We start from the raw sequence: 22,400 nt of genomic DNA, 5'->3' as shown, positions 1-22,400 counted from the left end.
TGCCTCAAAAACAACCCTTCCAGTAAGCAAGACATCGATGCAACATTAGGTGTTAACCTTTAATATTATTTTTGAAATTTCTATCTCCTATCTAAACTGTTCGTATGAGTTTGTTTGAATTTAAAAGAAAGAGCACAATAGTTTCTGTAACTTATTATTATAGAATGGGGTATTATTATTACCCCATATTAGTATTACACTGTATAATTATTACCACATGAACCATTATAGTATTATTATTGTTATTATCATGATTATTATTACCGTATATGCGCTGTTCATCAGGGATCCAAGTTACATTCAAATTCGACCTAAAGACGTTCTCAGGAATGTATATCATTTATAGCCCGGGGACCGCCTATATATTATTTATGTCTACTGATGATGCTAGAGAATTCTCACGGTTTTGAAAGTTTTACAGTTTTTGTGCCAATTCCATCTTTCTGCCAAATCTGCTAAGAGGATTTCAGGGCAAATAATGGAAGATATGTCTGGGTTATAATCTAACGCCCAAAAATAAAGATCCTCTTCAGTCTATATTTGAAAGAAAAATGCAATGAGGTAAACACCACTCAGATGCTTGCAAATACTACTGTTCACACTTCCAGAACATCTGATATTTGAAAAACAATATGGCAGAGCTCTTTGAAGTTGGAATTTGCCATGGAGATGCTCCACTATAGCATTTTCTCCTGTGGGCTTGGGGAATTTTCCAGAAGTGTTAGATAAACTCATTGAGCACTCTTGCTCAAAAGGAATGGGATATTTCAGCTTTATTTACAAACTCTTCATTTGTGCACTTCAATAGTCATCTTGATGAAAAGAGAGTCCTGTACCTGTCAGTCATCTCAGGGGCCCTGATATCTCCCCCAAAAGAAAGAGTTGAGGATGGGAAAAGTTTCATATCATCCACTAGGACTCCTACCTATGACAGTTTAGTCTCTTGTATTCTGGGCTTTGGTCCTTTTCCAAACACATGCCAGAAGATATATAACAAATCAAACCAAGGTTTGGTCCATGTTAGAAACAGAAGCTTAAAATTTTCCAGTAAAACATTTCCTTTTTAGGGAGTAGAAAAAAATGGGGGAGCACAAACAGCTCCTTGAATACTAGAGAAGTAAGTGACTTCATGCATTTGCTCTTAAGTCATGAAAAGAGCTGTAATCTCAGAGTGCTTTGTGCCTTCTCATGATTCCCCTACAAGGCCTTCCCATCTAGACTTGTGTCCAACCTTTGCCACCTCCTCCCCTCTACGTTCCATATCCATCTGCTATGGTTTGAATGTTTGTGCCCTCCCAAACTCTTGTTGAAACTTAATCCCCAATGTGGCAGTATTGAGAGGTGGGGCCTATAAAAGGTGATTGGGTCATGAGGGCTCTGCCCTTATGAATAAATGAGTCCATTCATGGATTAATGGGTTATCATGGGAGTGGGACTGGTGACTTTATAAGAAGAGGAACAGAGAGACCTGAGCTAGCATGCTCAGCCCCCTCACCATGTGATACCTCGCACTGCCTTGGGACTGTCTAGAGAGTCCCTACTAGCAAGAAGATCCTCACCAGATGTGGCCTCTTGACTTTGGACTTCTCAGCCTCCATAACTATAAGAAATGAATTCCTTTTCTTTATAAATTGTGCAGTTTCAGGTATTCTGTTATAAGCAACCAAAAATGAACTAAGATACCATCCATTCCATCCATAGGAGAATCTCTCTGCAGTTCCCAGAATACACCATGCTCTCACCCTACTTTGCTGCACGTGTAACTCTGTCTGGAATGTCCTCTTCTTCCTAGTTAATGACTATCCCTCTTTGAAGACTCTTCCACAAAGCCTTCCTAGATCCCCACAATCTGGATTCAATGCCCCTCCTGTGTATCTTCAGAGCAACCCAGACTTATGTCTTGTAGCAGATATCGTGCTTACCAAAACTTTTTCCTCCTGAGCTTACAACTACACTACATTTTCCAGTCTCCCTTGTGGTTAACTGTTGTCATATGAATAGAAGTGATGTGTGTCACTTCTGTGAAAGGTAATTGAATCTTCTCCAGTCTCTATTTTCTCCAACCACTGGCTAAAAGGAGAAAACTCCCTAGCCCTAGGGTACAATGGAGCCACACATGGAAGGAGTCTGGGTCCCTGAACAAGGAAAATGGCACAACTATGAACATCCACCCTGGATGGTGGGATAGGTGAGATTCACTGACCTCCTGGGGTTCTTTGTCACAGCAGTTAGCCTACCCTAACACATGCACTCTGCATGGCAATTCATTTGTAGGTTTCTGTCCTGCTGGGCTGTGGGCTCCTTGAGGGAAGGGGTTCTGTCTTCTTGGTCTCATCTCCAGATCCTTAGTGATCAGTTACAGAGTAGGGACACATTAAATATATGTGAAAGGAAGGTCAGAGGAGGGAACAAACTCATGGATGGACACTAGTGTTGCAAAAAACATGCCCTGGGAACACAATTAACCTTTGCTTTGAATTAGCCAAGACTCTAGATCAGGCAGTTTGCCTCTCTGCACCTCAGATCTTTGACTATAAAATGAGATTGGCTAGTCAGTAATTCAGCATCACTGGGAGGGTTTGATAACACGTGAATTGCTGGGTCCCACTCCCAGAGTTCCTGATTCAGTTGGTCAGTGGGTGGGGGAGGAGAAAGGGATGGAGATGGCAAAAATTTGCATTTCTAATATTTGCATTTCCCCAACGATGCTTATACTGCTGGTCTGGGGGGCCACACTTTGAGGTTCACTTGCCTTAATGTTCTTTTACCTCTTTTATCATTAAAGTGAATGACCCGCTGATCCTCATCAATACCTGGGAAAGGTCAGGGCCTGGTGATGTCCAGTGTCCAAGCTTATGGGCCAAATGATTGATGATCTTTCTACAGTTGGTTTGTCCTTTGAAACTACTACATTGGAAATATCCTAAGTGCAGCCCACCATTTGCATTCTGGAATAAAACCCCTACCCAATTAGGAGACTGATGCCTCCTAAAATTATTCAAATATTATACATAAGAAACTTAACTGGGGTGCCAGATTACTTGGTTGGAATTTAAAGCCAAGTCGTCTGATCCTTCCCTATCACCTCCACTCTAGCTAAAGACATCAGGATTGCAACATTTTGTTTTGTAGAGAAAGGGTCTTGCTCTGTTGCCTGGGATGAAGTGCAGTAGTATCATCATAGCTCAGTGCAACTTCAAATTCCTGACCTCAAGCAATCCTTCTGCCTTGGCCTCCCAAATAGCTGAGACTAGAGGTGCATACTGTGTCCCTGGTAATTTTTAATTTTTTGTGTAGACACAACGTCTTGGTATGTTGCCTAGGCTGGTCTTAAACTCCTGGCCTGAAACAATCTTTGTGTTTCAGCCTCCCAAAGTGTGGGATTATAGGCATGAGCCACCATGCCCAGCTCATTGGAACATTTCTGAACTAAAAGAACTCTGACAAGATAAATAACCTGATCCCATAGTAAGCCAAGTTTTCAACTCAGTGGATCTTTAAAATGTGCTGTGAGCTAGCCATGATATCCCATGATTGCCAAGTGTTTACTCTGTGCAGGTATTAATATTTAAAGAGCTGTCTCAGATCACCAGAGGGTGAAAATAACCAAATCTCAGACTTTGGTTTAACTGGGAAGACCCCCAACTCCTTTTCACATCTCCTGCATTAAATGCATATGAGACCAATTGAAAACCACAGCATACTGACACCAAGACTCCATAAAAGCCACACTTAGTTATATACGTTTATTTTTAACATAGCACCCCAGTTTCACATCATGTATATTTCCCAAAGTTGGAGATATTTAACCTACTATGTTCTTCACAGACTTCTCGACAAGTGTGAAAAAGAGGCAGTAAGGTTAGCTTGAGTCTACAAGTCACAATCCAAATACAGGACACTTTCAGGGATGTATGATTAAGGTCAATATACATAATGTGCCCAATGCTTAACAAACGAATGAGACTCTGGCTGAGTAAAATATTAACACAACTTGTTAGCACATTACCATGAAAAGACAGAAGGCATCAAATATATACTTTACTGTTACACTTTTTACTGTTCAATGTACCTACAATGAAAAAATATACATTTTTACTTTCAAGGTTAAAATAGACCATCAGCTCATTATCTCTCTTGGCCAACAGCTATGAAGACTAAAGTGGCTCTTCTCGCATCTGGCTCACTTGAACATTTTATTTGTGCTGAAGACAAAAAGGATGGCAGTGTTAAAGAAAAAGGTATACCTGGTTCTCAAGAGAGTTGCAGCTGACACTCTCGTACAAGTTGACTTAAAACAACAATAACACACCTCAATTGATCTAATCTTCACACAATGGGGTTATCACATCAACTGTTCCAGTCCCAAAGCAGAGTTCCCTGAAGGAGCTTTAGGATCTAGTCCTGTTGTCCAACAGAGTGCTTTCAGATGGAACTAGTACATAAAGGTATCCTTATTATAGTCCCCAACTTCCAATTTAAGCCCTCCTAAAGTCTGGTGTCCTCTGGTCTTCAGAGTCATAAACCCACTGTCTCCATCCTTCCAGAGCCATGAAATTAGCTTATAGCAAGAAAGAATTCACAAAACATGAAAAACAAGCATTCCCCAATTGCTGACACCAGATCAAGGCTTCTGTAACTAGAATAAGTCCTGTCTATTGAAACCCTGCATGCCTCTTAGAAAAGGTTCCTTTATGATCATGTGTGGTAGTAAATGTGGAAAATAACTATACAAGGCTAAAAGCAACTGTGCACCTGCGATGTCTTGCTCCCACTAAAGACTGGCTGCTTCAGGGCATGTGTGTAAGTAAGGCAGCCTCCAAAAGCCTATTTTGGGGGGAGGGTAGCAGCTCTTAGAATCTGCTTGCTTTTAAAGTCTGGCCCTCCAAGTCTGCTGTTCTTGGGAGAGTCACATAACCAGATGCATTTCTCCTTAAAAACAAGCAAAGCAGGGTGGCTCACAGAGTGATACTATGCCAAGGGAGGACCAAGACATGCCGGCTGAGGACTCCCAAAACCCAAATCCCCACTTCTTACTAGGAATTTGAACCACACTGAGTCATGATGCAAAAAACCCTAACAAAACATCCATAACAAAAATATAAGTTCAACTGATCCTTTGAAATCAGAGTTTTAAAAGAACACACTTGAAACAGAATAAACCAGTTAGAAAGAGAAGCCAAAGTTACTAGTGTTCTATTGAAATAGAGGGGAAAAAGACCTCTTAACTGCTATTTCATTTTGTTCACATTCATAATGTTCAAACCGCAACCTAACAAGCCCAACTTGTCAATAATATGGGAGAATCTGGTTGTTATATTAAATTCTTTTTTTATACTTTAAAAATCACATTCCCTTGGTGATACCTAGTCAGAAGGTGTGATTCTAGTTTGTATTGAACAAATGCTTTTAGCTCTAAGGTGTTATACTGTAATTGAGATCTTTCCAACTACTGCTTAAAAGAAGATATTTGCAAATGCTTGCCTTCATTGCAAAAAACACATCAATTCCAGATATTACCTGATTGATCTTCTGAGTACATAGCTATTATTACCATGGCTGTGAGATCATTTAAGAAACAGAGAAATATCATTTAGAAACACACTATAGAATCAAATCACATCTAAAGAGAATGCTTTATGATAGTTCAGACATTGGTAAGAAATCAAAGGAAAATTCATGTTTTTGATTACTCACCCTAAAAAATGCTGAAATTAAACATTTGCAACCCAAGTAACCAAAGCTATATTGAAGAAAACTATAACTTACTACATATTGAGTTCGTTTCAATCACGGTAGTCTATTTTAAAAACAAACTCCCATAAGGAATACAGGAATGGAATCCATTGAAAGCAACAGCTGTCAAAAGTTCTGCCAAGAAACTCAGAGCAATTTATTGCACCATGAAAGGTGAGGTGGTTCAGAAGAACAAATAGTTCAATCATATTCTTTTCCTTCAGATTTTATTTTTCACTTCAATCCAAGAGGAATTTCTAGATCTAAACTCCTTAGAACATGTTTTCACATTTAAAGACTAATTAAGTCAATGAAACTCACAACAAATAGAAAAAAGCTTTCTAATCTATTTTTAGTAGTGATAGAGGGTGGGAGACCTAACTCAGAATCCATAAAATCAGGTTGGGACCCCAAAGCTGCCACTAGCTACCTCTTTCTGTGGATTCTTGGGCCAGGAGCTGCTATTTCATATAGGGCATTGGTTTCCCCACATGCCAACTTCAGGAGATGGATACCCTGCCCAACTCTGATATCTTATTCTCCAGTGGTAGTAAGATGAGCACAGCTTCCAGCTAAGCTGCCTCCTCTCCCAGTCAGGCCCAAGCACTTGTTTAATATTTGTAAAACAATTAGATGCTTCCAACTAAGGCAAATATCTGCCTCGATTATAACATACACATTCATTCCAGATATCTACCTTTTGGTTTTGCTTCAACGTCTGCTGGATAGGAAGGTGGCAAGAGCAATATGCCACATACAAGAGATGCTGAGGGACTCCAGAAGCCCACTATCAGCTCCTACTGTGCTTTCATCTGTGGGACTGTAGAATCCCAGTGGGGGAAGACCACTTAACAAGAAGGTAATTCAACCCCCATGGATGGGGCAACATTGACCTTCTATCTACAGAGTTCTCCCCAACAAGCAGGTCTCATTTTGGAGTTGTTTTATAGAAGAGGTATGATGGTGATTTCAATAACCCAGGCTTCCTATAAATCACATTAAAGGCTCACAGAAACATCATTAGGCATTATAATCCTAAATTAAAAGTGCACATCCTAAGACAACAGAGAAATAAAGGATGAGCACTAGTTAGGTAATAATAATAGTTGTATATGTATGTACACACACACACACACAAATACTTGTTTTTTAACAACTCTAATTCTAAGCAACTACTAAACTATAGTTACAATTAAGTCCAGTCAAGAAGGTTGGGTGTAGATAGTATTGGTGTGTGCTTTAATGCAATGCCTATCATAAAATATTGGTAAGACTATGAAACTCAGGGGACTTTGATTGTCCAATGCAAGTGTTTTCCTTTAATGAAAACCAAGCCAACTAAACAAAACCCCAACATCCTAATTTGACTCACTCTGGCATTGACTTCACGGGGCAAAAAAAGCATGTCAATATTTTTAAAATGCACAGTGTAGACTAACATTCCTTAGTTTATACGTCTGGTTAATGGATATGAAATGCTATCCCAAGTGAGTGCATATGTACTGGAAGATTATGAGATAAAGTGCATATGCTAGTCTTTCCTGGAAAGCCAAACATGCTGTGAAATGTCTGCAATAAGAACACTGCTGATAAAATGTGTTGCAGCCCCCAGATCTCAGAAGATGGGGAAAGACATTACCTAAAAATCTGCAGTGACCCATTTATAATCTTAGGAAGGGTTTAAACCCACTCCCAACCCTTCCCCCACAAGAACAAAAAAGGCACCCAAAAGGGAAGAAAAAAGGAAATAGAGAAATAGTTCAAGTTTCATGATTTTCAAAAGCAATTCAAAATCCTTAAACATGCATGGAATAGATTCACAATTTGTTTTTCTCTGGAAAAACATCATCTGTTTGAGCCTTTCTGCTCTGCTGTTAAGCTATTGATAAAGCTTGTCAATGGAATAAGGAAGCATTAAATAAATGCCTACTTCTTCTGAAAGCTCTCAGCTCTATTAAAATCAAAGGCTTAATCCCGCATATTGCAAACCTATCTAAAACTTCAAAAAGGACCCTAGGCACACCCTACCCCATTATCCTAAGAATAGGGAAATGAGCAAAATGCATGAGAGATAGCATTTCTTGCCATTAGTCTCTCTCAAAGTGATGTTAAAGCTGGCATGCCTTCTCACCCTGTGACCCTGTGTTCCCACTTTCAATTTGAGCTTTCAGAGAAGCAACAGCTACTATAATTTCTATAGGTTACTTGCTTTTGCAATTTGAGCTTATTGTTTTACATCAGCTATACTGGAGTTAGTTGGGCTCCTCTGAACTTGATATAAACCAATCACTTCCCAAGGATAACACTGCATAGGGAACAAAACAGTCATATATATATATATATAGCATGAGGACTGCTTCTTTTCATTATTTCTTCATAGCCAATACATTTGCAATCCAGGTTGATGAAAATAGCTACCAGAGATTGTTAGATTATAGGTAGCAATCATTTCCCTTTCTTCCCCAGTTTGGGTACCTGGGTTCAAAAATCAAATGTTTAGCAATCCAAGCAGTCTCATCAGACTTTCATATTTGATGGGTGGTTTCCAAACTCATGTATTTACAGATATGTTATCCCATGCAGGATAAAAGTAGAGACCTGGCAACTATTTATTTAATTTGATCGGGTGAGGCAGTTAAAGCAGATTGCTTTCGCCCAAAAATGTACATGAAGGGACTGAGTTATCTGGGTTGACGGCCTAGACTGGCCAAGTTAAATAGCTCATTGCCAAAACCTCCACTTTACAGAAGTGTAAAGACCCAATAAGTCTTTGACATTCAATAGAAAACAATAGTCATGTATTATTTATAGCTAGATATAATATCAAAATGGCACTAGAGAAGCAATTTTTGGCATATAGTGGTGGAGGGCACAGCGCCAGTCTAAATCTGATGCTTTTATTCTATTTTAGCTTTTGTTTTTATTATCATCATGCCAAAGATAATCCAGTTGGAATCCTAATTATTCAGGAAACCAACCTACTGTATGTGATATACATACAAAAATAAAACAAGCATCCTGAAGGTACTTTGTTATAAGGTTTTGTACAAATCATAAATTCTTTAAATAAATAATGCTCTAAATTACTTTTATTTGCTAGAAGACTGATTTTTGGTAAGGAGCAGTATCTAACACCTTGAGGAACTACTTAAGAATGGGAGAGTAATTCCACTGATAATTACAAAGTCAAGTGTGATAATCAGTTGAAGTATTTTCCACCACAGTAAAATGTACAAGTGAGTTACAAGAGAAAAGGTCATATGGATTATATTCTGCTGCTCACAGCTTTTGACACAAATATCTATGACAAGTAGTGGGGTTCAAACATTCAAACAAGAAAGAAAGATCTTGGCAGATGAGGTCATTCACTGTCACTTGAACCATGGCGGTCACAACACAGTGACTGGACGAAGTTGTTCCAATTGGTTTTCCAATGCAATCCGTTCTTGATGAACCTCCTGAGTCGTACAACACAGAAAGAAAAACAAAAAAAGAAAGGGGTCATTTCCTGGGTTCATCCCTACTTCATCAGATATTAAAAGGAAACATAACTGGACCCACAAACACTTAAATGCTATGCTATATAACTGAAGAACAGGAGGACTGGAAGGCACCAGAATTAAAGCTAGTGACCAGACAAGGTGGGGGGGGGGGGCTTCACAATTTATAATCTCTCAACTATTTTCTGAAGATCATGAAATGAAACTGACCAACCCCTCTCCACTGCTCTGCCTTAGCCTCATCCTGTTCTAATAGGATTAGTAGCTGACAGAGAGTGACATTAAAAATTAAAAGACTGATTGGGAGAGGGCAGAAAGCAAAAGCAGACTCCCAATACTGAGGTATGAACCATCAGGACTAAATTTCTAGTGTCAATCTCTGGCGTCTAATCCAGCACCATACTCAGTCAGGTCTGAGGGATGAAAAGGTACACTGGTCATCTCTCCACCAAAGTCCCATCCAGGTTCCTGCACAAAATGTGGCATAAGGTATGACATCTGAGTGAAAGGCAGAAAGGGAGATGAACAATCTGCTATTTGGGAATTCAAACTTTCAGGCCTAAAGCAGATTTTTTGTCAGGGAGAGAGGGGACACATAAAGGCATTCAAGTAGAATCAGTCAAGGTGGGAAAGAATTCTGTATAAAGGCTCAATTCTGAGATGCTCCAGAAGAACCAACATGCTAATAGTCAGTATGGAACTCAACAAGTATTTATTCACCCACCTTCCTGTCCACCCATCCATGTCCTTGAGTATCTATCCACTGTGGGCCAGATACTGCTCTAGCTGTGATGGTATCAGCAAAGAACGAGACAGATCTGACCAATGCCCTCATATGGCTTATAGTCAAATGGCTAGGGAAAGATAATAAAGTTACTGAATAAGATACTTCCAGAAGGAAATAAATAAGATGATGTCATAGAGAATAACAGAGGGGAATCTGGGAGAAAACAGAGAGTGTGATCGGGGACGTCTTTCCAAGGCGATGCTGCTTGAGTAGAGACTTGAATGAAGTGTGGAGTGAGCAATATGAAAATATGGGGGAAGGCTATTCAGGGAGACAACATGGCAACCGCAAAGCCTCCAAGGGAGGGAATAAGCTTGGTGGATTTGATGAACAGAAAGGCCCAATTGACCAGAGGGAGCAAGGAAGACATGGGAGGATGAAGTCAGAGATTTAGGCAGGAGCCAGGTCATAGATAGCCTTGTGGGGCAGAGGAAGGACTGTGGACTTCAAAGTATAGGGAGGATGGAATTGAGGGCTTCTAACCATGGAAGGAACATGAGCCAATTTATAACTCAAAATTTTCATTCTGGCTACTATGTAGACAGTGGTTTATAGCAGGGCAAGAGTGGGAGCAGGGGAGCAACTGGAAGGTTATTGCATGGACCCAGTTTAGAAATAAAAATGGCTCCAATCAGGGTAGTAGCCACAGAGATGAAGAGAAGTGGATGAATTCTGGATATATTTTGAATCTAGAACTGATAGGACTTACTGATGAAGTTGAAGTAGGAGAAAAGGAAAACTTGAGGATGACTTCTGGGATTTGGGGATTAAGAAAATGGGTGGCTGGTAGTGATATTCATTGAGAACAAGATGATTAGATAAGAAATGGGTATTTCAAGGAGAGGGTTGGGAATTAATTATCTGAGATGTTATATTAAATATGTAAGGAGAAAACACTGAGTAAAGAGCTATGTGTACATGTTTAGAGCTCAGAGGAAAGAGAAGTAGGGCTTGAGATGTAAATTTCGGTTTCACTAGCTTGTGGATCTTGTGGTCTTCAAAGCCATGGGACCATATAACAACATCAAGTAAAACAGTATATCTACAGGTTTCAGGGAAAGATGGAAGATTGACCATAGGTGCCATACTCCCTCCTAGAGCTCCACAAAAACAATAAAGAAACTTCAAAGTCACAGACCCACAAGACAGGGAAAACAAAAGGGAAAAGATGATAACAATAAAATTCGTAAGCTGAAAGGCAAACTGATGAATGATAAATGACTTAGCAAATCCAGGAAAATAAATGTGGGGATTCTGCCAACTGCTTAGTATGTCTATTTCAAGTATGCATTCTACAGCAAGGGAAACCACAGGGTGGGTCTGTGAATACACTGGGCCCACTGTGAAATGTACCTAAGTTAAAACTCTATTATTACCCTACCTCCATAAGCCTCTACTCTGGTGGGCCACAGTGACACTTTGCATCTCATGGAATTAGTGTCTGTTCTGAGCCAGTGTCCAGGAATCCCCCAAAGGTCTGATTATTTCCCTTCCCCCAATGCACAGTCACCCTGGTAAATGGCCACAGGCCCCTTTGAGAAAAGTTAGATGATTTACAGTATAACTTTTTGGCAGCATAGTGGAGCCCTTCCTTAAGGAGACCCAGATGCCCCTTCACTCAAAAGGTTTTGGATCTGTAAACTGGCTTAGTCTGGGTATTAATTGAGGGGCTATGACTAGAGTTTTGTTTCAATGATTGTTCAGACTTCTGTTCACTAGACCTAGAACTTTCCCACTCAACACAGATCAAGTAAAGAAAACTGAATCACTAGCTAAACATGAAAAAAAAAAACCAAGAACTGATCTGATTTTCTATAGGAGAACCCCCAGAAGACTCAAATTGGCAGCACCAGATACCTATGAAAGTGAGAGTGAATAAGGGATGGGGCACTGGATAAATAGGGTTGGTTGAAAATCTGTTTCAGAAACAATAAGATGTCCAGATCTTCCCTGCCACCAGAGCAGAATGCTAAACATTTATTTCTTAAAAAGGTAAAACAGCATCTGGATTTGCAAGCACAGCTATGTACAAGATACTGGGCTGGAAATAGGGAAAGTAAATGTATATCCTGGAGGCTGAGACCCATGGCCTTATGGCTCCAGTCAACCAGCTCTTTCCCTCCACACAGGTGACCAAAAGAGTCTCCTCCGGCTACTCCAAACAGGAAAAAGTCAATGATACTGCCTTTCAGGGTTCCTCAACTATACAGCTCAGCCAGACTGCCGGAGAGTGAAGCTCAAAGTTGACAAGCCCCTCCAATGTGCTATTAACTTCCAATCAGTGTTTTCATACTCTTCTTAAATATGAGCAAAGAAGGGCTATCAGGTATTGAAGGAAAGCATCTAAGAGGAAAAAAAGCCAATATTCAGGAAGAAAAAAACTACCATTAAGACATTACAACAATGAAACAAGAATAGGACATCATCAAAATTAAACAACCAGAGAACAGCAAAAAAAAAGAATTCTTGATTATTAAACAATAGGAGATTTAGAATTTAAAATGAAGTAAGTCTCCAGAAATAGACAAAAATAAAGAAAGTAGGAAGAAAAAAGAAAGAAAACAGAAAAGAAAATTAGAGGTCCAATGTCTGAATAATGTCAGCAAGGGAGAATAGGAAAAAATAGGGGCAGAGGGTAAGGGGTAGGAAATAATCAACAACAACAAAAATCAAGAAAACTCTCAGAACTGAAGAATATGGGTATCCAAATTAAAAGGGCTCACAAAGTATAGAAAACAATGGATGAAACTGACCTACCCCAAAGCAGAGGGAGAGGAGAGAGAAAACAAACCCAAACAAAACACAAAACAAAAACAAGGTCACCCACAAAGATTCATAAAACAGAATGAATTCGGACATTGTCAAAAATAATTTTATTTTAAAAATTATCATAGGGTGAAATTGACTCTCACCTCACATATATCCCTTGACAACGACCGATTTGTTTCCATCACTATAGTTTTTCCTTTTCAAGAATGTCAAATAGAAGGAATCATATGGTACACAACCTTTGGACACTGGCTTGTCTCACTTAGCATAATGTCTGAGTTTCATCCAAGTTGCTGTGTGTATCATTCCTTTTTACTATTGAGTACCATTCCATTATATGAACGTACCTCACTTTATCCATACATTCTTTGAAGGACATTTCTGTTGTTTCCAGGTTTGGGCTATCATAAATAAAACTGCCATGAATGTTCATGTACAGATTTTTTGAGTGAACATAACTTTTCATTTCACTAAGGTAGACACCCAGGATTGGGACTGCCAGGTCACATGATGAATGCATGCATAACTTCAAAGATACTGCCAAACAATTTTTCAGAGTGGTGGTATCATTTTGCGTTCCCACAACCAATGCGTGAGAGTTCCAGTTGCCAGCACTTGGTGGTGTCACTAGTTTTTGTTTTAGCAATTCTAATGAGTGTGTAGTGGTATGTAATCATGGTTCAAACTTGCATTTCCCTGATAGCTAATGATGTTGAGTATCTTCTCGTGTGTTTATTTGCCATCCTTATGTACTCTTTGAAGTGTCTATTCAAGTCCTTTGGCCAGGTTTAAATTGAGATGTTTGAATTTTGCGAGTTCTTATTATTGAGTTTTTGGTATTCTTTATATAATCAAGATACAAGTCCTTTGTCAAATATGTGGTTTGCAAATATTTTCTCCCAGTCTGTAGCTTGTCCTTTAATTCTATTAACAGTGTCTTTGGCGAAGTAAAAGTTTTTAATTTTGATGAGGTCCAATTTATTGAGTTTTTTTCTGGTATAGATTGTGCTATTGGTGTTATTTATAACCCCAGGTCATGAAGATTTTTCTCCCTATTTTTTCTTCTAAAAGGTTTATAGCTTTATGTTTTACATTTATATCTATGACCCATTTCAAATTAATCTTTGCATAAGGTATGAGGTCAAGGCACATTTTTTAACATGTGGATGACCAATTATTATAAAATAATTTGTTGAAAGACTATCCTTTCTCACTGAATTGATTTTGAACCTTTGCCAAAGATCAAATGGCTGCAGTAATGTGGTCTATTTCAGGACTCTGTATCCTGTTCCATTGATTTTTGCATCAGTCCCTCCAATACCATACTGTCTTCATTAGTGAAGCTTGATAGTAAAGTGATTCCTCCAACTTGTTTCTCCTTTTCAATTTGTTTTAGCAATTCCAGCTCCTCTGCCCTTACATACAAAGTTTTGGATCAGTTTGTCTAGACCCACAAAAAATCCTGCTGGGATTTTTATCAGTATTGCAATGAATCTATACATTACTTTGGAGAAAAATGAAACCTCTACTATGTTGAATCCTCCAAAGCCACAAATAGAGTATGTCTCTCCATTTATTTAGGTCTTCTTATATTTCTTTTGGCAACATTTTCTAGCTTTCAGCACATGAATCCTGTGTGTTGATAGATTTATACCTAAGTATTTCATTTGAGGGAGGGGACAAGCTATTGTCCCCTCCCCCAATGCTAAAAAATTGCATTTTAAAAAAAATTCTATTACCAATTATCAAAAATTCTATTATAGTTCATTGCTTGTATACAGGATTATGACTGATTTTTTGTGTGTTGACCTTATATTCTGTGACCTTCATACACTAAATTAGAAAATGAAATTTTAAAAAACAACTTAATTTGCAATAATGTCATGAAAAAACCATTTGGGAATAAATTTAACAAAAGATATGTAAGACTTATATAGTCAAAACTCAAAACTCAAAATTGCAGAGAGGAATTTTAGAAGACCTTAATAATTGTAGGGATATGCTCTATTTGCAGATTGGCAGACTCGACATTATTTAGATATAGATTCTCCCTAAATTAATCTAAGATTTAACGCAAATCCAATCATAATCCCAGCAGGCTAATTTTGTAGAAATTGACACCAATTCTAAAATGTATATGAAACAAAGAGACTAAAATACCCAATGGAATCTTAAAAAAGAAGAATAGGTTGAAAAATTTATGTTACCTGATTTCAATACTTAGTATACGGCAACAGTAATAAGACTGTGTGGTATTGGCATAAGGATCAACAAATAGATTAATGGAACAGAATAAGAACCCAGAAATAAACCTACACTTACACAGTCATTAGATTTTTGACAAGAACACCAAAGTAATCCAAGGAGGAAAGGAAGGTCTTTTCAACATTTGTTTTCAACATTTGTTGCTAGATCAACTAGATATTAAAATGGGAAAAAATGAGCCTTGACCCTAACCTTGCATCATATACAAAAATTAATTCAAGGTGGATCATAATCCTAAACATAAAGTTAAAACAATAAAGCTTTTAGAAAACATAAGAGAATATCTTCATGATTTGGAGATAGGCAAAGTTTCCATATATAGGAATAAAGTAATAACCACAAAAGAAAAAAATGATAAATTTGGACTTTAACAAAATTGAAAACTTATGCTCATGAAAAGATACAGTTAAGAAAACAAATATGCAAAACAGAGACTGGAAGAAAACATTCACAAAACATATATCTGACAAATGACTGGTAACCAAGATATACAAAAAGCATCTACCTACAATTAAAACCAAAACAAAGGCTAAGAACTCTATCTAAAAACTGGCCCAAACATTTGAAAAGATACTTTATATAATGAGACATATGAAAGGTAAATAATCACAAAGAAAAGGATCAATGTAATTAGTGACCGACAAGATGATGATAAAAACTATATCACCACAGGACTGGCTAAAATTTAAAAGAATAATAACCAAATGTTGGTGAAGATGTGGAACAACTGGAACTCCTGTACATAAGTGGTGGGAGTGCAAAATGCTACAATCACTTTGGAAAAAGGTCTAGTAGCTTCTTATAAACTAACACATGTAATTATCATATGACCTACTAATCCTAACCTTAGGTATTTCTCCAAAAGAAATAAGAGCATATTTCCACACAAAGACTTGTTCAAGAATGCAGTTTTATTCAAAATTGTCAAAAACTGGAAATAGCTCAGGTGTCCATCAACAAAATTGATAACCAAATTGTGACATATTCACTCAATACTACTGAAAAATAAAAATGAATGAATTACTGATACAAACAACAATATAAATGAATCTCAAAGACATAATACCAAGTGAAAGAAACTTTACACAAATGTAAATGCTATAGGATACCATTTACATAAAGTTACAGAACAGGCAAAATTATGGCATAAAAAATTTAGAGTAGTGGTTGCCTTCATGTAGGTAGTAGGAATTGACTGGGAGAAAGCATGAGGGAGCTTCCTGGGGTGATGGTAATGTTCTTTATCTTGATAGAGGTTTGGATTCCATAAATATAGGCATTTGTCACAAACTCGCAAATATACATTTAATATTTGTGCATTCATTGTATGTAAATTTTACATCATAAGAAAAACCTGTAAAAATATTGAACTCCAGCTAATGATATGCATGCTGAAATATTTAGGGAAAGTGTATAGGTGTCTGCAATTTACTTAAAAATATGTCATAAATAAGATGGACTGATGGACAGGATAGATAAATGGATAGATATGTGATAAAACAAGTAAAGTGTAGTAAAACGTTAGTGGTAGAACTGAAGTGGTGTCCATACAAGTAGTCATTGCATGATTCTTTCAACTTTCCTGTATGTTAGAAAATGTTCATAATAAAATATTAGAGCAAAGGGGCTGGGGGTATAAAAGAGAAGTCAGGGAAGGAAGAGACAGCAGAGAATACTAAAGAGGAATTTACCAGCTAAGTAGAAGGAAAACCAGAAAAGCATGATATCTAAAAAGCCAGTTAGAAAAACAATTTCAGAGGAGGGAATGACCAATTGCATAGAATTCTTCTGGAAATTCTAATAATATTAAAACAGACCCATTGGATTTAGCCATTAGAGAATGTGAGTGGAAAAGAGTGAAGCCACACTGAAGTGGAAGGTAGAGAAAACTATTCAGGAACTAAAGACAGTGAATGAAAACAACTCCTGAGAAAGTTTGCTGTAAAGAGAACCACAGAAATGGGGCAGTAATTGGTCAAAGGCAATAAACAATACAAGAACATGATTATGTGTGATGGCGAATGATCCAGTAGAGAATCAAGGAATGCAGTGGGTAGAATTGTATCCTCTCAAAAGAGTTCAAGTCCTAACTCCCAGTACCTGTAAATGTGACCTTAGATACAAATAGGGTCTTCGAGGTCATGCTAGATTAGGGTGGGCCCTAATCCAATGACTGATATTCTTGTAAGAGAGGACAGAATAAGGAGAGGAATTTGGACACAGACACAGAGAGACATGGGAAGAATGTCATGTGACAGTGGAGGCAGAGACTGGAGTGATGCAACTATAAACCACAGAATGCCAAGGATTGCCAGCAACTACCAGAAGCTGGGAAGAGGTAAGGAAGAATTCTCCCCTAGGACCTTCAAAGAGAGCATGGCTCTGCTGACACCTTGATTGCAGAGTTCTAGCCTCCAGAGCTGTGAGAGAATACATTTCTATTATTTTAAGCCGCCAAATTTGTAGTACTTTGTTATGGCAGCCCTGAGAAACTAATACAGGGGAGATCAATAATGAAGAGATACAAGTGATAAGGATGGAGGTGATGTCCTTGAGAAGGTGAGATGGAACCATCTCCAAGGTACCAGGGGAGGGGTTGGCCTTTGATGGTACTGGAGCCACTTCCTTCCACTGAAATAAGTCTAGCATCTTTCAGAGAGGATCTAAACAATTAAGGGCTTACCCAGAAGCTTTGGACAATAAAAAATGCTTCAAATAGCCTTTGTAATAGATTCTCTTTCCTTTTAACTCACATACAAGAGGCAGCCTACATACTGAAGTTACTAGTCTTCCTCTAAGAGTGCAAGAGTCAAACCCATGTAACTTAAATACAGTAATTATTCACCTTCCAAAAAGGGTTTGAGAACAAAGAGACAAGTCTTACCAACAGGGATGGAAGTAGATGGTAAGCTAATGGTCAAATCTAATCACTACACACTACATATATCAAAATACCACTATGTACCCCATGAATACATACAATTATTATATATCAAGTACATAAAATAAAAAACTTTCAAACTCCCCCCCCCCCAAAACAAACAAACATCAACAACAAACAAAAACAGGGAAAAGCCTGGGAATCCAAATCTAGGAAGCGTTCCTTACCTTGAGCTGCTGCTGGAGTTCACTGTTCAAGCGGGCCAGCACTGCATTCGCCTCTTTATTTTTGCGGATGGCAGTCTGAATGGCCTTCTTCTGTTTGGAAGATTGCCTATAGAAAAGCACAAACATTTCATTCAAAAAAAAAAAGGAGTTGGAGGTCTGGACCTTTGCGGGTCAGAACTCTGACTCAAGACAGGTGCTGAACTAAGAAGGGGTTAACATCACAGAGGCTCCAAAAATAAAATCTTATATTCATAGGCAGGCAGATAAACACAAAATGAAACAAATTTGTCGAGATGAATTATTTATACCTGAAGTAATTCCCATTTTATAAGTTGCATAAAAGCTGTGAATTGTGCCTTTTCAAACATTTGTGTTCCATTTATTCCAAGACATTGTGATAGGTATTTCTTCCTGACAAACCATGTTAACTGGCAAGCTCTTTTTGTGTAAGAATTAATAGCATTTAAAAAACCTGCAGGTGGCCCCTGTGGACAAGTCTGAAGGAAAAGAAGAATATTTTCCCTTTAACTTGATTACCTCTATTTTTAAAAAAAGAAAGAAAAAGAAGAACATTCTCTTTAGCAAGAATTCTACATTAACATAGCTAGCTGAGCTAACTCTCCCTTATTATTAGACACGAATGCCTAAGTATGTGTGTGCGCATGTGCATACACCACCATACACCTGTGGCACTTGAGAAAATTCCAGAATGTCTTAAGTAACAGAACAAGTATGATGAGGATGACCATGTGTCCTACTTTGCCCATTACAGTCTATTTACACTGTCTGGCTGGCCATATGTATTGTTAGCATCCTCTTCACCTTTCAAAACTGTCCATGGTTGGGGTGATCAATCAACGTGGTTACCACAGGTATAACCTACAACCTTTTATCCCATAGCAAGAAATTCTGAATTCATAGAGCAAAAGAGTGATTTACATTCTCCAAGAAAAACAACCATATTTGCAATCACTGGGAGGTGGGTTCAAGGCTAGAGCAACAGAACTAGAATGGATTGTGACCACTGTAAAGATTTGATTAACATTTAATGAGAATATACGCTATGCTAGCCATTCTGCTAATCTGCAGAACACATAATCTCTTCCCCAGCGAGTTCAAAGTCAAAGATTAATTTTTTCATTCATACAGAGTCAGGGAAGAGACTTCATCTGCTTTTAAAATACATAGGTTGGATTTCTTCCAGGACAAGATGGAGTAGAAACATTATCTCTATTCCTCCCACTAAGCACAGTAAAATCGGTACATAATATATGAAACAAACATAAGACAACTCTGAAAGATGAACTAAAGGAGGCAAACCAGCTAGGGAACGTGATACCTGGGGAAACACATGGCAGTAAATTTGCTGGGTTTTCTTTTGCTTCATATATCCCAGACTAGACATTGGAGAAGTCAGCAATCTGTAAATGGCAATAAGGACAGACCAAAAGCAAAAGCACCCCCACCCCTCAATTCTGCTGTCTTTAGCCAAAGGACCTGGAAGAGAGGAACCATGAAATACAGAAAAATTTTAGATAATAACTACCCTACTATACCCAAATAGCACAAAAAATTGCAGCCCCCAACACTATGCTCATCAGCCAAGGCCAAGTGAGAAGCCTACACCTCACCCCTTATGAGGCATGCCATTCCCACTGGGGTGGTATCAGAGAATGCCAAATAGGAAGCCAGGACTTTCACTACCTTCCAGTGGAAAAGAGGTCTCTTCTCACTATGTTCATGAGGAGCTATAACCAAACATTTCTCCATCTCCCAGCCAGGCTGGTGTCATTGAAGGCTTATAGGGGAGCCTGAACTACCACCCCCATTCAACAGTAATGAGACATTCTTCTATCCCTAAGGGTATAAGCAGAGGCCAAGTTCAGAAACTGGACTTCCATCCCCACGTGGCAGAAACAAGGTGGCACCCTTCTTTCCCCACTGATGAATTGTCAGAGGAGACATGCTAAAACAGAAGATTTAAATAATATCCAGAGATTCATAACATAGTATCCAAAATATCCAGGATACAATTAAAATAAATCACTCTTCATACAAAGGCAATCTCAACTTGAATGAGAAGAGACAATCAACAGATGCCAATAACTACAGGACACAGATGTGGGAGGATCTAACCAGGATTTTAATTCAGCCATTATATAAATGCTTCAATGGACAATTACAAGCACATTTAAAACAAATGAAAAAATAGAAAATATCAGCCAAAAAAATAGAATATATAAAGAGGAACCAAGTGGAAATTTTAGAATGGAAAAAGACAATAACTGAAATAAAAACTCAATGAATAAGTTCAATAGCAGAATGGAGAGGACAGAATCAATAAACATGAAGACAGACATGATCCAATTTGAACAAAAGAGAGACAATAGACTGGGGAATATACTGAACAAAGCCTCAAGGACCTGTAGGATTATAAGACCCAATATTTGTCTCAGTGAGTTGCAGAAAAAGAGAAGGGGGAGAACTAAAAAAGCATTTGAAGGAAAATTAGCTGAAAGATCCCCAAATTTGGCAAAACACATAAACATATAGACTCAAGAAGCTGAACAAAACTCAAACAGGCTAAATTATAGTCCAACTTTTGAAATTAAGTCAAAGAAAAAATTCTTGAAAGCATCAAAAGAGAAATGATACCTTAGCTATGGGGAAAACAATTCAAATAACAGACTTCTAATCAGAAAATAAGAAAGCCAGAAGAAAGAGGCACAACATTTTTCAAGCTCCAAAGAAAAAAATCTGCCAACCTAGAACTCTACATCCAGTAAAAATATCTTTTAGAAATTAAGAAAAACTCAAGATATTTTCAGATTTTATTCAGCAACAAAAAAATTAAGTTCTGATTCATGTACAATATGAATGAACCTTGAAAACATTATAAGAAGCGAACAAAAAAAAAAGCCAGTCACAAAAGACCACATGTCGCATGATTCCATTTACATGAAATGGCCAGAATAGGTGAATCCATAGAGACAGACAGTAGATTAGCAGTTGCCAGGGGCTGGGGGCGAGGGAAGGGCAGAATGAGGAGTGACCACTAATGGGCATAGAGATTCTTTTCAGGATGATGAAAATGTTCTAAAATTAGATTGTGGTGATGGTTGCATGACTTTGTGAATAAACTAAAAACCACTGAATTGTATATTGAAAAGGATGAACTGTATGCTATGTCAATTATATTTTAATAAAGCTGACTGAAAAAAAAAAAAAAAGAAAAGATCTCTATGTGAACTCCACCAGATGCCCTGTCGTCCACTTTAGAGGATACTGTAGCCACTACTGACTAGTATTAGCATGAAGCTGAGATTAAAGTGGAATGCTGGGGTGGAACATGGAAGCAAATTTAGCCATCTGTTCCTAACAGGAATCCATCCCCTGGGCTTAAGGGTGGCTGGAAGATGGTCAAAACTCTCAGTGAACAAGAAGGGCAAATTATACTGCCTTTATGGACTGATGCCACCAAGGAACTGTCCATTTGAAAAAAAAATCATCTGAAGAAGAAGAGAGCTGCAGAGATTCAGAGTGGGACTGTGGCTTCAAAGGCAACCAACTTTAAGGTAAGACAACCATAAAATCCTTCTATGGGTATAAGTAAAAATTTAAGCACATTTACATATACATATATATGCAAATTTAAAGGAAGTTTCTGACCTTGTTCTCACTTATCTATACTACTTACTTTTGAACTGTTGGATGTGGTTTCACGGTTGCTACAGGAGCTGGCCCGCTCACAGTGGTTGGAGGCTCTTGGTTTTCCGTAGTTTGATTTTCAGGTCTCAGTTTCCTACGAATGGGCTTTGATGGGGGCTGAGAATATGGTGTGTCCTGTAGATCAAAAACAAAACAAAAAAACAAAAAGTTAAAGACTTCAATGCTCCCCCCACCCATCATGCTAGTGCCCTACATTCCTCTAGCCCCATCCCCAAGATCAGGCAGGTGCTCTATTCACTGATTCGTGGCTCGACACAAACTGGAAGGACACAGGCATGGGATTCCAGCAGTCTTTCTTTCTTTCTTTTCCTAAATGCTTGCAGCCTATTACCTCTTTTTGTCATCTGGAAGGATGCAGGAATCAGATTCCAGTAACCTTCACTTTCTTCTTTTTAAAATAATGTTTCAAGCAATCTATTACTTCTTCTTGTCATTTAAAGTCACATAGCCCCTGTGTGCATCTCACACCACAGGGTCTTTTCTAGCTGAAGACAAAATAGGACCCT

The 22,400-nt window shown here is 38.2% G+C and overlaps 1 protein-coding gene across 4 annotated transcripts in view; it reads right to left on the bottom strand.

The window, feature by feature from the left end:
• Positions 1-3,732: 3,732 nt before the first annotated feature.
• The window catches only part of REPS2 (RALBP1 associated Eps domain containing 2), a 199,946-nt gene continuing 181,278 nt past the window's right edge, over positions 3,733-22,400 (bottom strand). For all 4 annotated transcript variants that reach the window (XM_012784718.2, XM_012784719.2, XM_012784716.2 and 1 more), the window contains 3 exons: positions 21,863-22,008; positions 18,166-18,271; positions 3,733-9,194 (listed from right to left, as the gene is read on the bottom strand). In XM_012784718.2, coding sequence (XP_012640172.2) covers positions 9,126-9,194; positions 18,166-18,271; positions 21,863-22,008 — 321 coding nt within the window. In that variant the 3' untranslated portion in view covers positions 3,733-9,125. The remainder of the gene's footprint in view (positions 9,195-18,165; positions 18,272-21,862; positions 22,009-22,400) is intronic.

This window comes from Microcebus murinus, chromosome X, assembly GCF_040939455.1.
Source record: "Microcebus murinus isolate Inina chromosome X, M.murinus_Inina_mat1.0, whole genome shotgun sequence".
Taxonomy (NCBI): domain Eukaryota; kingdom Metazoa; phylum Chordata; class Mammalia; order Primates; family Cheirogaleidae; genus Microcebus; species Microcebus murinus.
This window is presented reverse-complemented; position numbering and strand designations above follow the sequence as displayed.